Source organism: Sinohyriopsis cumingii, chromosome 10 (assembly GCF_028554795.1).
Source record: "Sinohyriopsis cumingii isolate HCF-2022 chromosome 10, ASM2855479v2, whole genome shotgun sequence".
NCBI lineage: Eukaryota > Metazoa > Mollusca > Bivalvia > Unionida > Unionidae > Sinohyriopsis > Sinohyriopsis cumingii.
The window spans coordinates 3887548-3915080 of NC_142970.1; the positions used below are offsets into that span (position 1 = coordinate 3887548).

Here is a 27533-nt window from a genome sequence, read left to right on the forward strand (position 1 = left end):
AACAAACTGCTTAAAAGCTTTCATGTACCATATTTAGTGACTGACGTGTTTGTTCACTATCCCAGGGATAAACTTTTCCCATTCGTGTTACATATAAGCTGGGATAGGTTGCCATGTGTGAAAGAACTGGAGGTAATGACATCCTCTGTCTGCGATCAGTGAAAAGGGTAGAAAGCTTACACTTTAGACTGGGTCATGTTCATATGTCCCTGGTGTGAAGTCCTGTGCATAATAAACAGATTGAAATTCCTTATTTTTGATGAAATCTCATTCTTTGCATGTACATTTGATCTGGATTTAAATCAGATCTCCACTGTTATTCATGAAGATCTGACAGCGACCGCTTAGGGGTCGTGGTCTGGTAACCTATGTTATTGCCATAATCACTAATATTTAAGCCAATCAGATGAATTCTTACATCTTCGCGTTTGGAGTCAGAGCAGTGTGGATGAATTTGTACTAAACCATTTAATTCACTGTCAGATTAATGAAAGATACATTTTCATGGGCTAATTCACAGGTCAACAGAACATGACCCAAAGCGGTCGTCGTCAGATCTTCACGTAGGACAGCGGCGATCTGATTTTATTCAGATTAAGTTCTTATATAATATGACATCATTTATCCCTTATCACCCAAGTGAAGTTCAATAAGTGCTGATATGAATAAAACACAAATAATATTTAAAACAATTAATTTTATTCAAACAAATATTTAGCTAATAAAGCACAATTATGACAACATCACCTATAACCGATCAATGACATTTCTAAATACAGATATAGGACATAGCTTTGTACGTCATAACATTGTGTTTGATTGTGTTTCTAATGACGGTAACACAGATTATTCACATGAGTAAATATGTATCTCTTGTGATGGAATGATTCAACCTGCCCGTCTAGTTCTGGAAGAGTTATCTTTCTCAAGTGTTGTGAAGTACATACTGCTGTCCTCGTCAAATTGTCAATTTAAGACTACTTCCTATGACTGTGAAAAGCATGCTGAAGTAGAATAGAAGGCATCTTTATGTCATGAAATATCAATGTTTACGGAAAAGCCATTGGCACCATGATACCACGTGTAAAAGGTTTAAAGTCATGTCAGCACGATTCTGATTATAGAGTACCGAGTAAACATTCTGTTTAAAAGTTAAAAGCCAAAAAAGACAAATCGGAAAAAACGTTATAAGGATAAATACTTTGAAAATTGCGTAATGATAAAGTTAAACTGTAGTGATGTTACGATTCTCTACAAATGTATCAAATAAAAGATGTTCGAACAACTAATGAATATTTGGGTCGCTTTTATGTGCTAACCATACAAGTTGAAAAAGTCAAATGAACTGATCAGACGGTGACACATTACAACTCTGGTAGTAGCAAAAGAAAAAAGCCATTTATACACCACCTTTAATACAATCTGATTTAAATGCTTAACACTGATTTAAAATTTACTAGCTAGCAACTATGGGTGGTCTTTGCACTGAATTCCTTTCTTCTTTTTGTAATTGTTTATTTTGTCAGGACTGCACCGGTATGATATTTTCTTAGGACAGCACAGATATGATATTTTCTTAGGATAGCACACGTGTGGTATTTTGTTACGACAGCACAGGTATGTTATTTTGCTACGCCAGTACAGGTAAGATACTTTGTTACGACAGCACATGTATGGTTAAACAAATAAAAGTTTGGACTTTCATTCTAAGTATCCATTTATTTCACCTTTGGGCACAAAATAAGTTTTGTCACAGGAAACAACTTAGGGTGAAATCACTCCCTTCATGTGGCATGAAGAACGAAATACACACGCACACACATACACACACAACAACCAAAACCAGTATTCAAATTAGAATGTGCATTTATCTTGATAAATATTAGTACAAGATATTTATTAATAATGATAGCAGTTACTCAGGAGTAAAGTCCTTCATTTGTTGCATTTTCAGAATTTGGTAATTCACGATACAACAATACTTATTCTTTGAAAATTGCATTGCATACACTTTATAAGTTTAAATTAGTTCAGGAGCTGAACTGAAAAATAAATGTATTAATATATTTTGTAACTGTAAAGTAACACACGTGCACATTAAAGAGTTCTTAATGATAAACAGTTTTGGATTTTGTAAACCAAACTTGAAACATACAAATGAAAGTACAGAGGAATAACAAACACTGAAATAGGTGTCGACAACTATTTTACAAAATGAATTCTCTCTGTCCCCCCCCCCAAATGTGGGATCCTGCTCAGATAGCGCATAAGGTATTTTATTGAATGAATACATGACATAATAAATTTTGAATTCTGCTTGTTGCCTTCACTAAAAAAGACTAAACAATCTATGATTTGCAGTACAGACCAAATGCTGTGGAAATTTCCTGTTTTCATTTTCGTTTTTCTACTATCTCTTCAGTAGTAATATATAATATTGTACATGGATGCTCGACTAATATTCTACGAACAAAGTTGATGTAAACTATTGAACCTTTGCGAGATTTGATAAACAAAATTATGAAGAGAATTTATCAGAACGTGTAAAAGCCTTTTAATCACACAAGAAAATGCATCTGTTGGTTTCAATTCATTTAAAACTCTAAGTGGAACGATGCGAATGTCATTCAGATGACAGGCGCATGATGCTTTGCTGTTGCTTTGTGACGTCATGTATTACTAATACTACTACTAATTACAAAACAAACGCATTCTGACAATAATTAAAGAAGTAAACATTTTCTAGTCTTCAAATATGTTCTTGTAGTTAAAATAGGTGAACTTTAAGAGCACTCTTGAATGAAGATGCAGTGTTCTTGTGTCTAAGATCTATGGGCAATTCGTTCCATGTAGCTGGGCCTAGATAAACAAAAGAACGTCGTTCGTATGTTATACACATACGTATTATTAGAGTATACATATCAAAGGTGCGTATGATAGATAATCAAAATATTGTAACGTGGTTTACAAGTCATTTCTACATTGGGAAGTGTACCTTCAGATTTCAGTAACATGAACAAAAATTAGTACAACATCTGCTATACATCTCTTGTTAATGGCCTTTCCCATAATTTAATTTTATTGCATATGTCTTTCAACATATTTATCTCATTCTGTTCGTTCTCTATATTAAATGTTGAGGGAACTGGCGCTGACATCTTTCTGTTAATTCTAGGATCCCTTGAAGTCTTTCCATGATGACAGATAAGCTTACTACCGTTTAATATGGCGTCCAATTCGTCCCGGCAGATGAATGGACAACTATATCGATGTCCGAGGGCTAGATTTCGTCTGACTGTATTGTGTTCCAAAGGTGCCAATATTAATGAAAGCGAAGTAGGTAGATGAATTCCCGTCCCACTGTCTCCATCACTCTTAGAAAAGAACAAAGTTTAACATTAAAATATTATGATTCTGTTTTTGTGTGGGGTACTATATTCTGCGGAAGCAATGCTTAAAAACAATATATAATGATTCTACTAATGTTCACACTTCATATTTTCCCAATGAAAGAAAGATGCCATGATCAATAAGCAAGAGTTTAGATTGTCCATACCTCACGTTTTTGTATTTTTATATCTGTCGACTTGGACAACCGTGATCATTTTTTCAGATACACGAATAAAACGAAATGCATATATCTTCTCAAGAGAAAATATTTCTTCCATATTTTAAAAGTAAATATCATTTTATATAAATTCTGAAAGTCTTGAATTTGTTTTGCGTGAATCACATTGTAATTGAAACGTGAAAACGTGGCAGAGAAATAAATAAATACGGGGCCATAGTTTCATATATATATATACATATATATATATATATATATATATATATATATATATATATATATATATATATATATATATATATATATATATATAAGCTAGCTGTGGAAAATCTTGCTATTAAAAACAATTATAAACTCCTTCTAAGGACCAGTGAAATTCTAGCAATCATTTAATTTAGGACTCCAATATAATGACTTTTAACATAAGAAAAGATGTTTAGGGACCCGCCAGTAGTTTGTTCTGTAACTAGTAATTATTCTTCTTAAATAAATAAATTCTATGTTTTATAATATACCTAATAATAGTTAGAGGGTCGTAATACATAAAGAGTTTTTATCAGAGAAGATTTGTCAGCTAAACAAAGGGACTGGAAAGTCTAAAGTTGAAATAAAAAACAAGAATATAAATGGAAATGCATAGGGTATCGCGAGACATGGCATCCAATGCTTCATTAGAAAGACAAGGAACAGGAAAAGAAACGGGTAACAGTAGATGAAAGCCAAGCATACAATTCATGTTATGAATGGGTCCCAGGGGACCTTAACAAAATAATTCATCTTCATTTGAGTTACAATTTTCGACCTACTGTTTAAAATTTATTGCATTCTGCCGGATACATCTCGCCACCAACTTCCAAATACAGCCGTGGAATCTAATTAAGACAAAAACAGGATAAGTCATTTGATTGGAGAAAAAATAATGGTAACTTTTATTTATCCACATTAAACTTTTATATGTATATAATGGCGCCCAATCTGATACAGCAATACATTTTACGTCAGATATCTAATCTATTTGACATCGCTTTATTGGAAGTGACTTGTTTATAAAAGGATGATTCTTTTCATGAAAACATGTAAAAGGCATCCATGTGTAGAAAATAGTATGCTTTTCAACAAATTATCTAAAATTACTCCTACTGTTAGCATCTAGTTACTAATATAAACAAACCAAAACTATTTATTCATACAGCATGACATTAAATACGGATATGTTTTTTTTTATATCAATAATTGTTTGGACATTATATCTAATGTATGTTTGTTTTTTAAATTGTCATAAATCTTGATCACAAAACATGATTTACTACCTTATCATTGTCCTTTTCTTTCTTTGAAGTTGTGCGGAAGGGCGGCAAAATTCCATCCAACCATTTTAGTTCTCTTTGCGTGAAGACCTTATCAAGAACTTTTCTTACGAATACTGTTGCCAAAACCTGTCAGAGGATGAACAAATAGAAATAATGACGGTAAAATCGGCTATAACAAAGGAATGTTCTGCAACATCAAAACAGCAAGTGAACGAACAATTAAATAAGCAGAAAACACCGACCTGGAATATTCGGGAATACAAACAATCTGTATAAAAAGGTATTAAATAAAGCTAAGTATTTTTTATGTGCATGAGGAAAATACATGTCACATATAATGATAATGCTCTCAGATATGTTGTTTTCATTATTGTGTCGCGTGGAGTTGTGTTTACCAATGAAATGCACTTATTTTAACAGAACGTTAAGGAATGCCAACAGTGGCGAAAAACAATGAATTGATGACCCATTATATGAAATATCTTCATCTTTTACTTGGAGATAAAAAACAGTACACCAGAGTGTGGTGGGAGAAAATATATTTGCAATTGCAGCAAGTAAATCATTTAAATGATTCTTGCTCCTCAGCCCCCACCCCCAAGCCCACTTAGTCTTGATGTTAGTTTAATTGCTGTGTTCAAGCAAAACCCTTGAGGACTCCAGACCAGCATCTCTATAGAGGTGGGGAGTCATTTCAATGAGCTCGTTATAGTGGCCTTAATTAATTGTGGGAGGGATTTAAGGGACAGAGGAAGGGAAAGGCAGATACCAGTGGGGTCGAAGTGTATAAGATGGGATAAATACAGCCATTCTGGTAGCCTGTTAGCGCCTAGGAAACATCTGCGTAAGTTCCACAATCATCATTGTGTCCACGAAAAACAAAATGTTACTAGGATGCAGTAAAAGGAAATTTAAATCTAGCAGTTTTATTCTTGCTGTAATCAATTCTATCATAATGGGAAAAAATCTTCGTTTTGTCTTAAGATTGGCGAATATGAGGCAGAATTAATGCTGCGATGAAGATAACTAGAATACTGACTATATTTTTGTAATATTTATTTACATTTACTTTATATTTATTTATTTATTTATTTATGTTTTTATTATTATTATTATTATTATCATTATTATTATTATTATCATTATTATTATTATTATTATCATTATTATTATCTTGTCAGATAGAAAAATAAATAGATAGATTGACGTAACTTACCAAAATTGGAAATGCTATGGATACGACCTTCACACTTTTCACTACCCAAAGGAAGACGATGCATACTACTTGGATTGCTGTGTAGAGGTGTACACGCCACAACGGAACGTGGCGAAGGTAGACGTGATCCGGTTGATATTTTAGTGGCATAAAGACCAGCAATATTCTTTGAATTAACTGCACATAAAAAGAAGTAGTGAGATCAGCACAGTGTACCTTTGTATTACACTCACTATTCTCTAGAATTAAAATATTAATTTCTGAACTTTCTAAATAAGAGTAACCATGGCTACACACGATCTTCATAACATTTTCCTTGCTTTCTTTGTCATATTAATATCATTAAGGTCATACGTGCGATGAATATGTGTCTGTGTGTTGGTGTGTTTGTGTGTTTATGTATGTGTGTGTAAGAGAGAGAGCGAGACAGAGAGATCAACGAGATGCCAACTTGGTTCAGCTAGATCCAAGACAGGCAGCAATCATTCTTGTTTTTGGTTATGACATTTAGCCCATGGCTTGTGAGATAATTGATTGGTTGAATTGAATTCGCCAGCGAGGGTGGCATGTGCCTATCAATTATCTCTTAACGGATATTCAAAATGACGGCGGCTGACTTAAAAACGGGTCGCCGTTTAGGTGAGAAACATGGTGGAGGAACATCTTCAAAATGCAAACTTTGTGCTTGTTGTGGAACATTTTGCGTAGACTAAAACCCATTTCTCCAGAAAAATCCAACTGAATCCTTGAAAATTAGTCTCATTGTCCAAAATTACCGATTAAGGTTTTTCCGATATCATGAAGTTTTAGTACAAGATGGCCAGCTCACAGTGTAAACCTGAACTGATGGAACTGTTTTTTTTTTTTCTAATCGTTTCATTACATATTTTCTTTTATGTTCTAGGTGTTGTCTAATGTTATAAAGCGCTCAGAGCTCCTAAAGATAAGGCGCTATAAAAAGTCCTCATTATTATTATTATTATTATTATTATTTCAAGTAGAAGGGATTTTAAGCACAATGTTTGCCGTTTCCTAAATTTCAAGTATGTTACAAGCCATCAGTCATCGCATATACTTCAAAACATTCAAAATACGATTTAGGTTATCGAGAAAAAATAGAGAGACAGACAGACAGACAGACACACAGACAGATGGAAGAGTAGTTGAAAATAAATCGCGCCCATCAATCGGATACAAAAATATTGTCTGCAAGCATATATTTCTGTTTAAACGTTGCTTTATTGATTTATGCTGGAGAAATACAAGCAGCAAATACGAAGCAGAACATGGATAAATAGTACATGAGGAGATCGGGTGTTACACTTAAAGGGAACGGGGGGGGGGGATACATAGTTTCAAAGATCTGCATGTTTTCTTCAAGAGTTATTTTCTATAAATTTTGACCCAAAATAGGGATCTGTTGTATTATTTTCTTAATTGTGCTTATATCATTTAGAAAGAACACGTGATCGGACTCCTGCCATTGACTATACATTATTTTCTTAAGTCGTTCCAATAATTGCTATTAATTGTTTCCTGTTTTCATCTCTTAATTTATCGACGATCATGCTGACCTTAGGTGTAGACTTATTGGTTTTAATTTCTTAAATTTCAACAGGATCAATGTCCACTTCATAACTTATGAACAGAAACACATAAACTATCTGCTATTGCAAATGCTTTCACTATAAGCTTTATGCAAGCGAATTCTTTGTTCTCGGGATACTTCGCTTCATTTTACCCGTCAGGGGCAGGCAATAGTTGCGTCAGCTTTTGTGAGGTATTTACTTTTCAAAGCAAATAGTTGTAAACGATACAATATACATTTATAAAAGAAAAGAATACATGTTTTGAGTATGAAAATTTAAAACAGAAACCTCGTATTTGGAGTTTTGGAATGGTAGCGTTTAGAGCGATTTACAAGAGCTTCCATAAAAGAGTGGGTCTCAGGTTGTTCTCGCTGTATATCTTACACGATTTTAAATATACAATAATACTTATTTATCCAATCCTCCAGAAGATTTTCCACAGAGGAAGTTGTCCAGCATCTGTCTTGAAGGATGTTTTTCTAAAGAAAACCACATATTTTTAAAGAAATATTTATGCAATGAGCAAGCGGAGCATTTATCTCTATTTTCAAAAAAGCCAGCTAAATCACGCCTAAACTGATAACATATATTCTACACCTTGGTATTACACATCCCTAAATATCATTCAGCTCAGTAATAATACATTTATGTACCTTGATATTACACATACCTGAGTACTGTTCAGTGCAGTAATGATACAAAACAGTGTACCTTGTTATGACACTTACCTGCATACCACCCAGAGCAGCAACACCCATGTAAAGGAAGACGCCATAAAGTACTGGCATTGGAATATACTGCAATGCATGAGAAATATGAATTAACATATATATTATGCAGTATACTTATCATTAGTAACTTGACTCCTATTGAAATTTGTGTTGAAGTCGGTATGTATTTGAAAGTGTTGCATTTTGACCGAATTCCCAGTTAAATTTGTGTCGAGCCTGGTGTATTTAAACCTTTTGCATTATCATTGTATTCCATACTTAGTGTGCTCAATATAGTAAATCTCTTCCGTGTGTGGGTGGGTGGGGTGGAATTTGGGATTGGAGCTGTGATTAGGTAGCGCCTCAGTCACTTTGAAAAGAAAACTATGACTGATATTTTAAGCTGAGTTGGAATATTCATCCACAAATAACCTCTATCAGTTTTCAAATTTAGCATATTATATTAGTACATCTAGTATAACGTAGAGATTTTAGCATATTTATGTATAAAAGCTGATCAAAAACCAAAAAACTAGAAGTAATTTGGTTTTCTTAAAAGATTAGATACAAATTTCCTTCCTCCCCACACTGACAGTTAACGGTAATTAACAGCTGAAATGAAAAATCTATGCAAGACAATCTTATTTGAACACGATAAATAAAGCCAATGCTTTTCAAGGTTCAATGACAACATGGTGTGTGAAGTAGGGTAATAAGTTGTGTTTAGTAGACAAATACATTATATGTCTAGAAAGGAAATGCATTTTGTGTCTGGAAATGAAATAAATTATGTGACTAGAAGGAAAATACATGCGTTCAGAAGGGCAATGCATTATTTGTCCATGATATGTATAGTGACACTGGACCGATTTGACCTAGTGTCAATTCTCGTAACTATAAGCAGCTTTCCAAGGTTAATAGTTGATATTTTGGGCAAAGGAGTGGGTGTTCAATTTTGAGTAAGATATAATGGAAACCATTTGTGATGTCAAATGAGGATATATTTTGCTGTTGGTTTAAGTGTCAAGGGAAGTGATACTAGTTACAGTGAAACCTGTTGACAGAGAACATATACCTGCATACCTTCATGGAGATGATTAGTCCATCATAAAGACCTTCATGGACATGATTAGTCCATCACAGAAACCTTGATGGACATGATTAGTCCATCATAGAGACCTTGATGGACATGATTAGTCCATCACATAAACCTTCATGGACATGATTAATCCATCATAGAGACCTTGATGGACATGATTAGACCATCATAGAGACCTTCATGGAAATGATTAGTCCATCATAGAGACCTTCATGGAAATGATTAGTCCATCATAGAGACCTTCATGGACATGATTTGTCCATCATGGAGACCTTCATGGACATGATTAGTCCATCACAGGGACCTTCGTGGACATGATTAGTCCATCATAGAGACCTTCATATAAATGATTAGACCATCATAGAGACCTTCATGGACATGAATAGTCCGTCATTGAAACCTTCATGGACATGATTAGTCCATCACAGAAACCTTCATGGACATGATAAGTCCATCATAGAAACCTTCATGGAAATGATTACTCCATCAGAGAGACCTTCATGGACATGATTAGTCCATCATAGAGACCTTCATGGACACGATTAGTCCATCGTAGAGACCTTGATGTACGCGATTAGTCCATCATAGAGACCTTGATGGACACGATTAGTCCATCATAAAGACCTTAATGGAAATGATTAGTCCATGATAGAGACCTTAATGGACATGAATACATCATAGAAACCTTCATGGACATGATAAGTCCATCACAGAAACCTTCATGGACATGATTAGTCCATCATAGAGACCTTGATGGACATGAGTGGTCCATCATAGAGACCTTCATGGACATGATTAGTCCATCATAGAGACCTTCATGGACATGTTAGTCCATCATAGAGGGTTAACAATGTAAAAATCAAACTTCGACATAATGGATAACAACAACAAAACCACCAAGACTATACGCCCTCAGAGATAAAAGGAACGACATAAATATATGTATTTAATATTGACCAGTACTCCTGAATCTAATAACGTCTTGTTCTCATTTAAAAACATTTCAATATCCAGGCATGACCGTGATGATTCCAATGTTCTCATGTTATCATGTTTCCACTATAATAAGTCATTCATCTCTTGACTACAATGGTTAAATTCATACTGCGTTCACTCAGGGTCATACAAATAATCAGGCCTTGTAGTGTCCCTTGCCTTAACCACCCTGTCCCCACTACCGTAACAAGGTATCTACATATCTATGAAGCTAATGTGGATATGTGAAAAGCTTGCCAGTAGCTTCTCGTGGGTCAGTGGTTCTTTCCGGGGTTTTCCCGGGTTCTTCCGCCACCATTAATACTGGCCGCCATGTATAGCCTATCGTGTGCTGAAAAATGGCGTTAAACCCTACAACAACAACAACATGGCTAAAATTTGTATAGGAGTGATGTTAGATATTAGGATTATTAGCAATAGACGTAAACATAGTTATTAGGGTCTGGGTTATGGTCATTGTTATTTCCTTATGTAAATACCTAGCCTACCTGGTGTATAACAAATTCTATAGTATTACTGTAGTAACAGATCTTTCTAGAAACGAAATTCTGTCCTATATCCCTGCTTTTCTTTTGCGTCTTACGTTTTTCTTTTATTGAATCTTGTTTACTGTGAAAAATGTATTCATTCGTGCTTAAGATTCTCAGAATCTGATTTGGGTAGAGTTGCTATTGGGTAGAGTTACCATTCCAATTAGTACTTAGTTGGGTAGAGTTACTGTTCCAATTTTTTTTGGTAGAGTTACTATTCCAATTATTTGGGCAGAGTTACTATTGGGTAGAGTTACCATTGGGTTATTTGGTAGAGTTACCATTGTGTAGAGTTACAATTCCAATTATTTGAGTAGAGTTACTATTGGGTATGGTTAATATTGGGTAGAGTTACTATTCCAATTATTTGGGTTGAGTTACTTTTCCAATTATTTGGTAGAGTTACTATTCCAATTATTTGGGTAGAGTTACTATTATAATTATTTGGGTAGAATCACTATTGGGTTGAATTACTATTGGGTAGAGTAACTATTGGGTATAGTTACTATGATAATTTTTTGGGTAGTGTTACTATTGGGTAGAGTTACTATTCCAATTATTTGGGTATGGTTACTATTCCAATTATTTGGGTAGAGTTACTATTATAATTATTTGGGTAGAGTTGCTATTCCAATTATTTGGGTAGAGTTACTATTCCAATTATTTGGGTAGAGTTACTATTATAATTATTTGGGTAGAGTTGCTATTCCAATTATTTGGGTATGGTTACTATTCCAATTATTTGGGTAGAGTTACAATTATAATTATTTGGGTAGAGTTACTATTCCAATTATTTGGGTAGAGTTACTATTCCAATTATTTGGGTAGAGTTACTCTTCCAATTATTTTGGTAGAGTTGCTATTGGGTACAGTCACTATTCAAATTATTTGGGTAGAGTTATTATTCCAATTATTTAGGTAGAGATACTGTTCCAATTATTTTTCACTGGAAATACAATGCACTCTTAAGAAAGATTCTTGGACAGAAACATTAGTTTGGAATTATATATCTTCGATTATATTATTTTGGTTCATCAAAATACAGTTGTGACATCATCAAGTCACGCGTCATTACAGGCGCATAAACCTCTTCTGCGCTGGATCTAATTTCGATTAGCACTCAAATTTAATTAGAAATGTATTTATTAAGAATGGTGAAAGAACTTACGGACTATTTTGGGATTTAATTTGCATTACTTTAAGTTCTTTTCAAATTTTCCATTCATATTATAGGGAAATAAGTTATTTGTTGATTTTCAGAAAACTTGTTGGTTTTAGCTCCTTTCTATTTCTTAGTTCAAGACCATACAGTCGTTATATATATATATATATATATATATATATATATATATATATATATATATATATATATATATATATATATATATATATATATATATATATATAAGGACACTTTTCTTTTGCGTATTTTAAGTATCTTCCTTCCACAAAATCTTCCGCAAGAAAGCAAATATAAAGTCAATATATCTCTTTCCCTTTGTGTGTGTGTGTGTGTGTGTGTGTGTGTCTGTGTGTGTCTGTGTTGTTACGATGGTCGAGGGACACACAATTTCATAAAACGTTTGCTAGTGTTCAACCTCACCTTTAGTATAGACGTAATTAAAACCGCCAGGCCACTGAATATTCCTACCATCAGAGCAGTAATTCTTTGTTCTCTGGAAATAAAAATGTATTTTCGAATGTAACATTTACTTTCTGGGTAGACACGATTATTTTACTTGCTTTAGGAAAACAAATACTTGTGATGGCTTTTGGTTTTCTGTGTATCTTTTCTGTGTCTGTTTTCCTTTACAGTGATTGCCTAGATGTGGCAGAGCATATTAAAGCTTTAGGATTATCTCTGCCTTAGCGCATTGTCGTTATGAATCCGGTAAATGGAATTCGCAAGGATCATACTAAGTCTTTCTTCAGATCAGTGTATATCCATCAAATACCATAACAAAAGGAGTTATACAAACCAAACATAAAATTGTCTTCGTAGCTTGGAAAATATAAGATAATGCGGGCTGTTGTGAAATCTGCATTATTTGTTGATTGTTTGAACCTGTCTATTGCTTGGCGGAGAAGAGCACCCGGACTACCGTAAAGCAATTATCAAACGTTCCAGAAAGGAACCCTTCCAAATCACCTTTTAGAGATTATTTTGATTGGACCCTTATTCAGGTATATTAATAGTGACCATCTTGAAATTCGAAATAATGGGACACAACCGTGAAAACATAATATTGATTCTTAAATAATCGGACACAACCGACAAAAACACATATAGCATTGATTCTTATATAATCGGACAAAACCGTGGAAACATATCGCATTGATTCTTAAATAATCGGACACAACACAAATAGCATTGATTCATAAATAATCGGACAAAACCGACAAAAAGACATATATCATTGATTCTTAAATAATCGGATAAAACCGTGAAAGCATATAGCATTGATTCTTAAATAATCGGACAAAACCGACAAAAAGACATACAGCACTGGTTCTTAAATAAACGGACAAAACCGACAAGAAGACATATAGAATTGATTAAACTACTTTGGAGATACTAGTATTTTTCAGAACGTCATCTTTCCTATAATGCAATGTCTCGATGAACTAGGAAAAGGAATACAAGATACTTGAATACTCATAACACTCCCGAGAAGGAGAACAAAAACATATAAGAATGTTGTGTATCGCCTAGAAATATAGTCTTTTTATATTCCCTTAATAATTTTGTTGCAGAATAAAATGCTAAAGAACTGCCATCTAGGTGACTTTAGTATTCTGGAGACGCAAGTGCCTAAAGTTAATTGACATTCAGTATTACAACGACTAGAAGCAAAGTAGCCATCAAACTGCATTTAATATAATTGCAGCAATTAAAAACAGTGTAAAAAAACGTTCGGGTCTTTGTCTGTTGCCCACATTGAAATATGTTTCTTCCGATAAAGAGGATGGTGCCTAAATAAATTTGTTTTCACATGACATTTTCCAAAACGATGAGCTCTAAGTGTTGTATTGCTTGTTTGTTTGTAATTCTACTAGTTACCTAACTCCCAGGAAAACCGGTTTCTCGCCAGGTGCAGTGGATTCAGATTCCTTTTTTAAACTCATCACGTGAGCAAGAGCGGTAACTGTTGCTGCAACATACCAAGGAAGTCCAAGCAGTGATGTTACGGCCACCAGAATTGCGATAATCAGCATATCTAGGTGATAGCCAGCTCCTTTCTGGAAATAGAAAGAAACAAAAAATGTTAGAATAGAATATCACCAGGAAGTGTGTTCTGGGAATATTAAAACATTTAAAGACACATACAGGCATGGTTTCAGGTCAAAATCATTCATTTGGGAAATTTTCTCACCCTAACAAAGTTCAATTACTGAACTGTTTCCGAGTTCTTTTCTCTGTAAAGGGGAACACTTACATTAAATATCTTTGCTAGCGATTAAAGTAATTCCGGTTTGTGTGCAAAAATGAATACAAGGATTAAATCTATTTTATATTGATTTTCAACTTCAAGCTACCGACTTCAAGTTGATATTGCTGCTTCTTTAGGTAAAAGGATTACAAACAAACAATGCATGTACCAAGTTTAGTTGAACTCAGTGGACGAGAACTTTAGTGTTGGTTCACAATTAAATGTAACTGCCAAAGAAAACAGAAACATTTACCTGGAAAGCACACCTACAGCGGTCTTTATTGGCAGAAGAGAATACCTTTTCGAACGAAATTAGTATGTGGTGCGTTTTTTACTGTCCAAAAATAAAATGAAACGGATACATCTATTTTTCTCAACAATGATATTGACTTTCGATTTACTGTCCTTGCATATGTTGGATTCTCCCGGGACAAGTAGAGCAAATATGAACCATTGCTTTGAAACCTGCTGATAATAACTCACGTTTTCATCGGAAATAAATTGCAATGGCAAACTCCATTTTTAGTAACAGTGACATTGACCTTGGAGCTATTGACCTGAAAATCAAAATCAATAGGGGTTTCTCCTGGAGCAAGAGAAACACGTGGAACGATATACTTTGGAAAACATTGAAGAAACTTAAATTATCGCACATAACAAATAAATTGAATGCCCTCTTGCCAGGCCGGACGGACGGTAGTAACTTATAATACCATGCAATATACTTTGACGTGTTATATGAAAGGAAGTCACACTTGCGCAATAAAGAAGCAATACATTTTTATTTATTCATTTGTTTTCAGATCAATATTAAGGACTTTTCAATTTTCAAACAAATCTGGTAATTGCTTTGCCTTTTTTCCGATCCAGAATTTATTTGTAAAATAATGCATACATTGTTAGAATAACGTTATTAAGAAGACTCGACCACTCAGATATGAACAGTACTAGACCTGGTTCCATAAAAGGTACTACAATAATAAATATTTGGCATTTCCTGATAAACTTTTTTATAGCTGAACCTCTGTCTGATGCAATATTAATGTTTCCACGATTAATAAAATTGTTTCTTTTGTGAGTCTTATGCGTGATGAGCTTTATTCTATTTTTAAACAGATGTTTATATTCTTTTTATCATTAAAGTTTATCGTTTGCACTGTTCTATTATATTTTATTTTACAAAAATACGTGCATTTAAGTGTGGGGAGGGGCAAAAACATTCATGTTAGAATAACCAGCCTTGAATTTATTCTCCTTCCTGTTGACGATGACAGCGGTGATCTGTTGGTCCATAAATATGAGAATCGTAGCTAGCAGAGCTGGAAGGGCGCTTAATAGGTACAGCCACCACGGATTCTTGTCACTAATAGGATTAATGAACCATCCCCTGCCTGGCCTGGTGGGCTGAAATTAGTAAAAATAATAGAATTGTAGCTCGGAGAACTGGAAGCCCGATGAATTGGATCTCTCATTAGGCATACATCTCACCAACAGGGTTATTTGAGCCAGTTCTGTTATGCCCCGTGGGTTGAAAACAGTAAGAAAAATGTTTAGCTAGTGTTCCTTAAAATGTTGTGTTTTTCATATAGCAGGAACAAGTCCGTCTTTAGAACATTGTCGCAAATCCTAAATCGTACCGTACCGACATATTTTCTTACGGTATCTCGATATATTCCTTCAAAAAGGACACTCCGTGGTCACTACCATGCTACACCTTGACACATGTACGCCACACTATTTTCTATAAATGTTTACTATTAACTGGAACGAAACGAGTACCCAGTGCAATGTTTGACAACTTATATGGAACTCATTTGTCTGCAACCCGTGAATGAATTATCACAAACAAAACAAACAATAATAACATGTCAATTTTACGCTCAGCAGAAATACATAAAAAAATAGCTGAACAAATAATTCATACTGAAATAACATTACTAATTTAAAACAAATTGCGATCCAAATATTATTTGTGATAAATGATCCTAAATTGGTTAGGGAAAGAACTTATGGAGCTCTATTTAGAGAGTACTTAAACTGAATTCGTAACCTATGAACTTCACGATACAATTTGGCAGATTTTGATGTGGAGCGGGGTATATAAAACTGACTTGAACTGAGTGCAGTAATCTATCGTTACCAATATGCTACTGTAATATAAAGATATAAAAAATCCCAATCTCTACCCCCTCACCAAAAAAATAAACAAACAAAGCATATCTGTTTATGGTCCAAAAGTCTACTGGTCCAAAAGTCTTAAGTCGACCTTCCGGACCTGTTTGCACATTTCTTCCGTGACGAAGTACAAACCATTAGAGACAAACTTGACAACACAATTTAAATTGACTCGTCGTCACCATACAGTTGGGATACAGAATTTCAGCTGCAACCATAAGCGGCATTTGAACATGTCGCTATGGAATCAGTACGTACAATCGTGATGAAGAGTGCACCAAAGTCATGCGAACTTGATTAAATTCCAACATCACTGCTGCTTGAGTGATTAGATCTAGTATTGCCTTCACTAACTGATGTTGTTAATACCTCTCTCTCATCCGGGGAATTCCCGTCAGTTTTCAAAACTGCCAATGAAAAGCCGCTGCTGAAGAAACCAACACTAGACCATAACGATTTAAAGAACTGCCGCCCAGTTTGTAATCTCCCATTCGTATAACAAATCTTAGAAAAGGTTTTTCTATCCCAGCTTGTATCTCATCTGAATTCCACATTCTATTTAGCAATGTACAATCTGCATATCGTCCTTGCCACAGTAATGAAACTACTCCTCTAAAAGTAGTTGATGACATTCCCTCTGCTTTGGATTGCGGAAAGATTATAGTCCTTACCCTCTTTGATTTGTCTGCATCATTTGACACAGCAGACCAAGATATATTACTTCACCGTCTCCAGCATGTATTTGGCATTCATGGATCAGCCTTACTGTGGTTCGGGTCCTACTTGGTCAACAGGACACAAATTGTATCTGCAAATGGAATACAATCCAGCCAAGTTAGTCTATATTATGGTGTCCCGCAGGGGTCTGTTCTTGGACCTGTTCTCTTCATTATATACACTCAGCCGCTCTCAAGTTCATAGATCATCATCCAGTGTCTCACCAATTGTAAGCTGACGACACCCAGATATACAGATCTAGGTACCCAACTGAAATTGATGCTACCATCCAAGGTGTAGAGAGGTGCATTTCGGATGTGAAGTCATGGATAACATGTAACAAGCTACAGATAAATGATGATAAAACTGAGGCCATTCGGATCACATCACAAAGGCTTTCTCATTCATATCCTTTACGACAAACAATAAATATCAGCGACACCAACATTAAATTCACACAGTCAGTACGAAACCTAGGTGTTACTCTGGACAGTACTATCACAATGCACCAACATGTCATGAACATATGCAAGGCTGCATATCATGAGCTGAGACGCATCAGCTCCATTCGCAAATATCTTTCAGTTGATGCCACTAAAACACTTGTGTGTTCATTAGTACTTTCCAGATTGGACTATTGTAACTCAGTTCTCTCTGGTTCATCTCAATATCTACTCCACAAACTTCAAAAAGTTCAAAACAAAGCTGCTCGGATCATACTTAGAGTACCACAATCAGAGCACACCTCGCCACTGCTCTGTACCCTACTCTGGCTATCCATTCGATCCAGAATCAAACACAAAATTTGTTCTCTGTGCTACTTTTCACTGACGGACTCCAGTCCAACATACCTATCCGACCTCACCCATGTGTACACACCAGCAAGATATTTACGCTCCTCTTCTGACAATCGTGTACTCATTGCTCCCACTATGAAATCGAAGTCATATGGACAACGTTCTTTTGCATACCAGGGTCCTACAAAGTGGAATGAATTGCCTCTGAACTTAGACACAAAGACACAGTGATTTTCATTCAAGAATACTCTTAAAACTTACTTATATCGACTGCAAGAACAATCTAGTAATGTTTCCTATTCGTATGTCACTTGTTTAGTTTCGAATAAATAGTAACACAAAAAAGAGTGAAAACAACAAGCTTTTAAAAAATAATAACTTATTTCACTGGAAAAATTCTGCAAAAACAAAACAAAAAAAATAAACTTACGGTTTTATAGAAACATATCCAAAAGTAATCCAAAAAATAATCCGACAATAAAATTTTAGTGTTCCTAATAACAACACGTTCCAGTGATTTCACGTTCGAATCCCGACGAAGAATCCAAGATAGAAGACGATGACGTATGCTGCTATCTGTAGTGTTGAAGTCTACAGTTCCTTGTAGAAACAAGAATTATCACTCCGGTTTCTGATAACTGAACAAATTTTTATAAAAAAAAACTGTCCGTGTCCCACAATATTACATGAGCACACATATTTTCCAGGAAAATAACAGAATTAATCCTTTTGAATCCAAGTAATTTGAAATAACTCCAAGCTAATTAACTTGAGATAACTCCTAAAAGCAAAACAAATAACTATGATGTAAACAGTCCAGCTTCTACTGAGATTAATTCTCCAAAACATGGTTATACGGGCTTTCTAAAACGTAAACAAAGGTCAGTATTCATCTTCTGGAAGATTAAAGAAGCATGTACATGTTACAGATCACGTTTACACAGTGTGACCCTGACGAAATCCACTCATTTTTACTCTAAGAAATAAAAATAAATCTTTATATCTTAAGACAAAGTCCCATCATGACCTTGGAAAGAATCAATAATTTTAAAATAAAATAGAACTTGTCTACGAAGGTTGCTACAAATTCTGAAACTATTTCAGGATTTAGATCAACATCTGGTGTTTATAAACTACCAGTGAAGGTCAAACTATTTTCTAAAAAACTTCATCTCTGGTATATAAATTTACATTACAATATCATGTAATGAAAAATATTTATTTTTTAAACTGAGAAACAATTAAATTGAAATAAATATATATTAATTCACTTATAGTTAAATCAAATACACATATCGCTACCTTAAATATTTTCAGCATGCTTTTATGTTTTCTAATTTCATGGTGTTTGTTTTTTGTAATCGTATCATTATATATGTTTTTTATGTCATAGGTGTTGTCTAATGTTGTAAAGTGCTTAGAGCTTCTAAAGATTAGGCGCTATAAAAACTCCTCATTATTATTATTATTATTATTATTATTTATGAGATATATAAGTAAATCTATTGAATTTTCTCTTCATCGTAGTGACTTATTTTCCCTCAGCTTTGAAAATACAGCCGGTACAAGAAGCAAATTATTTGTTGTAGGTTTCTTAATGCACTACTCTAGTATTTTAGCGGACTTGAATCTGTTTTTCAAAGTTTACAAATTCAAGACGATCATAGCGACTAGCTATTGGATATAATAATAATAATAATAAGAATAAGAAAACAAAGAAAAGATGATTACAATGACGATAATAGTAATCATGAATGAAAATAAATTGCAAATATGATTAATTCATGTATGCATCAGTTTTTAAGACGTTTTATGTTGAAATCTACGTTACACTCGGCTATAACGAGATCTTTCACTTCACTACGAGAACAATTTTTATTTCCACCAACGTTCAGAATAGATATTACAGGTATTATAGAATATAAAATGCGGTGAAACTTGTCTATAAAGAACATTCCTGGTAGCATGAACTTGTATCCGTCATGGACATATGTCCATTATACAGAGGTCAACAATATCATAAACACAGGAGACGTAATCGATATCTGTTTACTAATATGAACAGGCATCTTTTATACGAAGACCAAATTGATTATAAACAAAAGATAAGGAATCGAGAATTACTGTTCTTTATATACAGTTTTTCATTATACAGATGTCAAAATGACCATAGCATAGAACTGAAGCATTACGATGTATCTTTGTAAACAAGTGTCCTTTATATTTAGATGTATGATATGGCAGGTGTCACTGTAACTTTAAACTACCTTGAATTCTGTTGGCACACTCAGTTTGGGCGTATGTATCCCAGTTGCAGCATCTAAACAGACCATGACGACAATTGCGATGAGAACTGCAAAATCACTAACAGTTTGGCGAATCTGAAAAGTGCGACATATAGTTTTATGAATGATAAAAATTGTGGTTTTAGTAGGGTCGATTACACTTCATATTTTCCTAAGATGAGTGTCAGACTCAATGTTATACAATGAAATTTATAGCGTACCAATCAATGTAGTGTGTACCTAGAGCATCGTGTCAATGTCATTTCTTTCCCACGCTTTATGTTTCTCATATTAATTCTGCGCAGTTTATCGTAAGTATTCAACATTAGGTAATGTGCTTTGACATATCAAGGTACACAGGCGTTGTTTCATTTTACATTAGGCCTATCAAACCCCTGTTTTGAGAATATAGCCAGAGCTCATCTAACACACTGGGTATGCTAATTTCAACATGTATAATCTTTGTGTAGATATAGTCTAGGGTCTTTTCCTTTTAAGAAAATGAATGGCATTTAGTGCGGATTTAGTGCGGATAGCGATATTAACATGCAAAGGGCAGTAACAATTATCCCTCTACCAAGAAGCACTTGCTCTGAAATCGCAGGAATGTCAGCACAATAACTGATAAGACTTAAGTGGTCAAATCTGGGAACTATACTTATATGTGGAATTAATCAGGTATCTAAAGGAAACACCAAGAAAGTTTATTCTGAAAATTTAGTAATTTTACTTCACTATGTACGAGGATACACCAATGAATAAGTTTCAAATATGTAGGTTTTAAACCTTTTTGACCAGACGCTTTCTTGACTGCAGCGTATGGCGATAACAGATCTAAACATTGAAACATTTATCTAATATGTCATCATGAAAAGTATAAGGCTCTCCAAATTAATGCAGCTGGATACATATTGTTTCTTTATTGTATTAACGTTTCCAAAATAGGCTTAACTAAAAGACTTACAAATGTCGGAAAGAATAGGCTACTCCTGAACTTCTCTAGGGCCATGGCCAGCACAAATGTCCCAAGGAAAAGAAGCCATGAAAAGAAGAAAACATCAGGAACATAATGTTCAGTTGCACACGCATCTCCCATGGACGTTCCACCAAGTGCTTTACAGGATTCCACTCCTATGTTTGATAACAGCGCGCTCGCAGTTAAATTACTGGAGATTTCACTATCAATAGTGTCATTATTGTCAAGGATTATCTTAAATACGGCTGCGGTATGATTAAAGTTCCAGTTTGATGTGTTTCTTAAGAAGGATAAGACGCATGTACACTGTGATACATTTTGGGGTGGAAAAAAGTGCACGGGCGCAAAGTGCTGTATATCGGCGACCTTGGCGAAAGCTTCGTAGATGAAAATGATTGCAATAAGAGAGGCGAAACATTCTTCTGTAAATCTAGTGATGAACTTGACCAGGGCGCTAAGGTCAAAAGCAACCACTAGCATGAGAAATAATGTTGTCCAAAGACCTATCAACAACCGAAATGGCATGAAGTCCCATTCGTTGTCCCTGGAAAGAAAATTTCATTATGATTACATAACCAATTACATAATCTTTACTGTCGAATATGAAAACATGTTGTGGTTTCCTTCTCTTCTACTAGCAAGCAAATGTGATAAAAAGGGGTTGACCCAGAATTTGCTTCTAAAGGAAGTTAGTGCGTGAAAAGTAGTTCATTGTTCATACAACGATTAAATTTATGATGTTTTGTTAAAGAATCAAACATGTATGTTCTATGTTGCATTTTCCTCTCCTATTTCTATACTTTCTTACTTCTTGTCTCAAAATGTCTATGGAAACAAATGGCAAATTTCATTGAAGAATATCAGTTTCGAACATAGCGTTTTATTGGAATCATTCTCTAGTGACATTGCAGTGTGTTTTCTTTCATAGTTTAAAAAACTTTATATGTCCTCTACATTACATAGTACAATATAACTCCTTTCCCTCTGTAAAATGTACGGGAGTAATAGCAATCATGCCCTGAGGAAGTTGGAAACAATTAAAAATTATGTTTGAAGCGTCAAATGTTCTTGGTTCTATTTCTAGAAAGATCATTGGTCAATGATTGAACGCACTTGCAGAATCTGTACAGTATTCCTTCCAGGACAAGCATTGGACCAGTACTGCCTATGATATTAAGCGGCTGGCCGGAAAAGAGGGCATAAATCACTCCAGTAATTGAAGCCGCCATAATACATTCCATGGTGCCCTGAAAGTACATAGTTTGCTTTGTTTTCAGCATTTGTTGTTGCGTTTGTCAACGAAAGGGCCATTATAGGATAGATTTTGTTTTACTAACAACAAGCAAACATTCCATTTGCAAACAAAGATTTTACTTAATAAGAAATTTGGGTTATTAAACTTGGAATCCTTGAAAATTAATTTAATACTGCTAATATTACAAACCATCAATGTCCAATTATAAAATAGAAATTATGAAAATAGTCAAAATGGACACAGTAAATCAACCAACTAAACAGAAGTTAAAATTCGGCCAAAATAATTAAGCTATCAAATTTGGCCGAAGGTATTTAGGGTCAACCCTATTGCCACTGAGAAGAAAAGTAGGACTAAAACAACTTAATAAAAGGCGAATGACCAAATTATGTGTATATCCACAGAGATTATAGTCTCAGAGAGAGAGAGAGAGAGAGAGAGAGAGAGAGAGAGAGATTAGAGTCCTCGTGAAAACAATACGATAAATACTCTAAATATGCTATGATTCAATTTTAGGGTTTACGTAAGTCGCCAAGTACATACTAATATTATTATTGTGTAGTTCTAGTGAACATACCATATATTTGTCAGTGGCATCAGCAAGAAGGCCACCAAAGGTCACGTTTGGGGTCAAGGTTACCAGAAAGAGATATACGAAGGATGCCAGGCACTGTATGTGAAAGGCATCTGTGATATCGGATTTGTACCAGGGAAGTTTTCTTTTGACGTCATCTACTAAGCCACCAAACAAACTGAAATAAGGATAACAGTTTAATTTGCATTGAATTGCTACGTTTTACTTGCAAGGATGTAGCACAAAGACATAACATTTTGGAAAACGGTTTTTACATTGTAAAAAAATACTCAGACAAAAGATGTATCAGATATAATATTCTTAAATAGGTCCAATCAGCAAAACTACAGAAGAAAAATGAATGGGCGCACGTGTGTTACTCAAATAAATTCTACATGCCTGTCATATATATATATATATATATATATATATATATATATATATATATATATATATATATATATATATATATATATATATATATATATATATATATATATAATGTCTATCATTAGTACAAACTCTCTGCCTGACATTCTGAACTAACATGTCAATTCTACAAATAAATTGTATTTATCCTAGTTTCAATTGATGTCTGATAAAATAAGTTTGCATAAGTGTAAATCGCTGTTGTCTCGATGTCAGCAGCCAGTACGTTACTTATACTGCTATTACTACTATGACGGAAAAATTATCCACACATATACACCATTCAATGCCAGCTCCACAGAAGCTGTAAGACAAAAATGATCAATAATTACCGGCCTGTTCTCTGTAACGTTGCATCTTCGTGGGCGACATTCATGTCAACCTTCTTTGCCAAAACCCCGTTATCGGGAACAGATGTCGAGGTTTTCCGATGTTCCTGTTTTGAAATGCAAACCATATGATATTCTGCATGAGTGATAATAATTTCTATTTATTTAACTTCTTTTCTATATTTTCTTTTGATTTTAAATTGATATCTGAAAAATAATGTATATGGTCTGGTAGTGGACAGGTTCTACCTCGCTGTAATACATTAAGATAAAGAGTAAAAAAAATGAATTTGGCAAGTTTTATTTAATTGTCAGGTCAAAATATTTCTGATTCCTAATGGTACCAAGTTTACCGATTGGAAATGGAAATGCAAAATAGTTACCTTTTGTATCGTTGCCAGCTAACTTGTCAGCACGACTTTTATGGACAGTCTGGGCACGTACATTTCGTTTTCATTTATCATTATTTAGTATGCTTCATCTCATAGTAATTACAAATATGTGCCACTAATATCAAATTAAAGCCATCTTATTCAGTATCACAATTGTCAGTCTTATTGTATATTTTACTCCAGGAAAATGGATGCTTCACTCTCAATATGTATACGAGTTGTCTATGTTATTACTTTCACCAATAGGACGATTTAAGCAAAGCACGTAGTTTAATCAAAGTCTTCAAATGATTAAGCGTCTCTTACCAATGACAGGACATTTTGATCACTTGATACATAGGATTATGCAATTGAATTATTAGTTTACCTGTGGTGGCATCTGATCGGGTGGTTCTATACGTGTATGTGGATCCCATGATCCAGGTGGAAGGACTGTCATGTGGTTCGAAAACTCTTCCATACCGGCCAAGATATCTCGTCGACAATTGGCTTTGTAGACCAATGAGCTGAATACCTGCAGCAGAAGATGACCTATATATGATATTACTTGTTGCTTCATTTTATAGGCAAAATATAGCCTATGCGGATTGTTCCCTATGTCGTGATTGCTTTTGTTGACAAACTATGGTAAAGACCCATCCCTTTTTATAAATTCTAAATTGTTTTTAAACCTTGTCATTTAAAATTATTATCTATGTTGTGGTTCTAGTCGTATTTGTCATCATCGTCATCATGAGCATCATCATCATCATTAGTCAGTTCTTACACGCGAATGATAAAGAGTTCTAGAAAAAAGACAGAACTTACCTCATCCGTGAAGAGAACTCCCATACATCGCGCTGCAGCCGCGCAGCTTGCTAGTTGATTCTTTGGTCCCAAAAGAATAAAGAGAAACCGAGTGCACAAGTCAACCTCAGTAATATTTCCCACGTTACGGGCTTCCTTCAACCTTACGAATACTCCGATTCGCTTTGAGAGTTCTTCCACCTCTCCAACCATTAGGTTGGCCACTTCCGTTCCACGTGGAATCTTCCGCATGAAACGGATATTTGCCTATAGGTAATGAAAACAAAAAGTTACCAAATGTAGCAATTTAAAAAAAAAAAAACAACAACACTCTAGCATAAACTAGTACGTTGTATGTTCCCTAAATGGTAACATTTCCCGCTTATCGGATTTCCTCATTCATGTTTCGATTACTTTTGTTATGATAAAACTTTTCCGGCGTTTTGAAAGCATACCTTCTTTCCACCGCCTGAATAAGGCTGACACGGAAGTTTCATTGCTGTTGTGATTAGGAGAGGACGTGTGATGGTAGAACGGAGGAGTTTACGGTAATAATTGTCATTTAGGTCCAAACTGCGATTTCTGGTCAACGGAAATCAAATGTTTAGGATATATCTCACCCAGCCTGTAGCAAGTGCTATTGTTTCTTTTACAAGTTCAATAATTTCTGAGTTCTATGGCAAGTCTTATATTTATGTCATGGCCATGAAAGAAAAGCAGGATTTATTTCACCAAATTATCAAATGCTATGTGATAGATAATGGTGTGTGCATTTGTCGAGGTAAGTAAAACACTCATCTATTAGACCTTTATTTAAGTTTTGATAACGTTAGCTAGTTGTTGTTATTTCAACAGATTGCTAGTCACTGAAGAGATGGCCAGGCAGGAAAGTACACATTTATTAATCGTACAATAATTCTCTAAGTCCTTAAAAACCAGAGACAAAATTATTATCATATTTCCCGCATCCAATCCTGCCTGGACATGATTTATCAAGGGAGACAAAATGAAAAGAAAAGAAAAAAGAAACGAATAATTTACACACTGTTAGAGTGGACGGTTAAAATTATTTCAGTCACATTATTCGCAACAGCTTGCTTCTAATCTAAGTCAACGAACAATTCTCAAAATTTTACATTTTTAAAAAGATGCATGCAAAGACAACGAAATTAATTTCTTTTGAGAGTACAAGAAGCACTTCAATAAAACCAATCATACAAAAAACAATGTTATTTTAAAGACAACAGAGCATTTCAGAATGCCACAAATATACTGCACAGGTGGATACTTATGTCAATCACCTGTTGGAAAGATCTCATTGTGATGATAAAATCCATTTTTGCACGTACAAATGTTGCTTTCATTTATATATTTATTGCATATAAATGTCAGACATTCGCTATACAGCAGACTTCACAAAAAATGTATGTGTACGTATTTTGAAATCAAAATCGTGGGCGAATAGCGGGCAGCAAGTGCATCAGGAAGCATTATCGTGTTCTCTCTGAGTATTATCAAAATATTAAAATAAACTAGAGACAAACAGCCATACATATAATTATATTGTTATAAAGGATATACAATATATCAATTTAAATTATACAATTTTATATAGTGCATTAGCATTAAGTCCATTAGGATACAGAGTATCTAACTTATGAATCCAATAAGTTTATTTTATGAGTCTATTCATGTCACCATGCACAATATCTATTGGCATGAAAGAAAAATCAAGTAGAGAGTGATTATTGGTGTTAAAGTGTGCTGAAACATTAGAGGAAAACTGAGGATCTCTATAATTTTTTATATGAAAGCGATGATTATTCATTCTCTTAGAAACTTGTTGTAGTGTTTGTCCAACATATTGCATGCTACATTTTTTACAGGTTATTAAATAAATCACATCAGTTGATATGCAGTTAGTGTTATCGCGTAGAGAAAATACCTCTTTTTTATTAGCACTACTGAAAGAAGTACTTTCTATTATGTTTGCACATTGAGAACACCGGTGTCTGTTACATTTAGATGACGAAAAGTGTATTTTGTATTTTCTGTCTGTTTAGTTCTGATTAAAAAATCTTGCAAATTCTTGGGTCTTCTATAAGCGAGAACCGGTTTAATTTTGAAAAGTGATATGAAGCTAGTTTTATTAGATAAATTTAGGAGACTATAATATTTATTAATTATACGACCTATATTAGGCAATGAAGGATTATATTGTATTGTGAAAGGAATTACATCTCTATTTTACATTCTGCTGTGTTTAAAGCCTCATGTTGAGTAAGATTAAAGGCTTTGTTCAGTGCAGAATCAATTATGTATGTAGGATAATTTCTATTTTGGAAACAAGTTCGTAATTTATTCAAAGA

The 27533-nt window shown here is 34.3% G+C and overlaps 1 protein-coding gene across 5 annotated transcripts in view; it reads right to left on the bottom strand.

Annotated features, from left to right (window-relative positions):
* Positions 1–682: 682 nt before the first annotated feature.
* The window catches only part of LOC149789506 (electroneutral sodium bicarbonate exchanger 1-like), a 35907-nt gene continuing 9056 nt past the window's right edge, over positions 683–27533 (bottom strand). For all 5 annotated transcript variants that reach the window (XM_089971543.1, XM_089971544.1, XM_089971545.1 and 2 more), the window contains 15 exons: positions 25186–25431; positions 24746–24892; positions 23990–24093; positions 23232–23406; positions 22513–22646; positions 21388–21943; positions 20406–20519; positions 15689–15853; positions 14080–14258; positions 12622–12694; positions 8412–8480; positions 6095–6271; positions 4879–5004; positions 4375–4440; positions 683–3374 (listed from right to left, as the gene is read on the bottom strand). In XM_089971543.1, the coding sequence (XP_089827669.1) occupies positions 4378–4440; positions 4879–5004; positions 6095–6271; positions 8412–8480; positions 12622–12694; positions 14080–14258; positions 15689–15853; positions 20406–20519; positions 21388–21943; positions 22513–22646; positions 23232–23406; positions 23990–24093; positions 24746–24892; positions 25186–25431 (2328 nt within the window). In that variant the 3' untranslated portion in view covers positions 683–3374; positions 4375–4377. The remainder of the gene's footprint in view (positions 3375–4374; positions 4441–4878; positions 5005–6094; positions 6272–8411; positions 8481–12621; positions 12695–14079; positions 14259–15688; positions 15854–20405; positions 20520–21387; positions 21944–22512; positions 22647–23231; positions 23407–23989; positions 24094–24745; positions 24893–25185; positions 25432–27533) is intronic.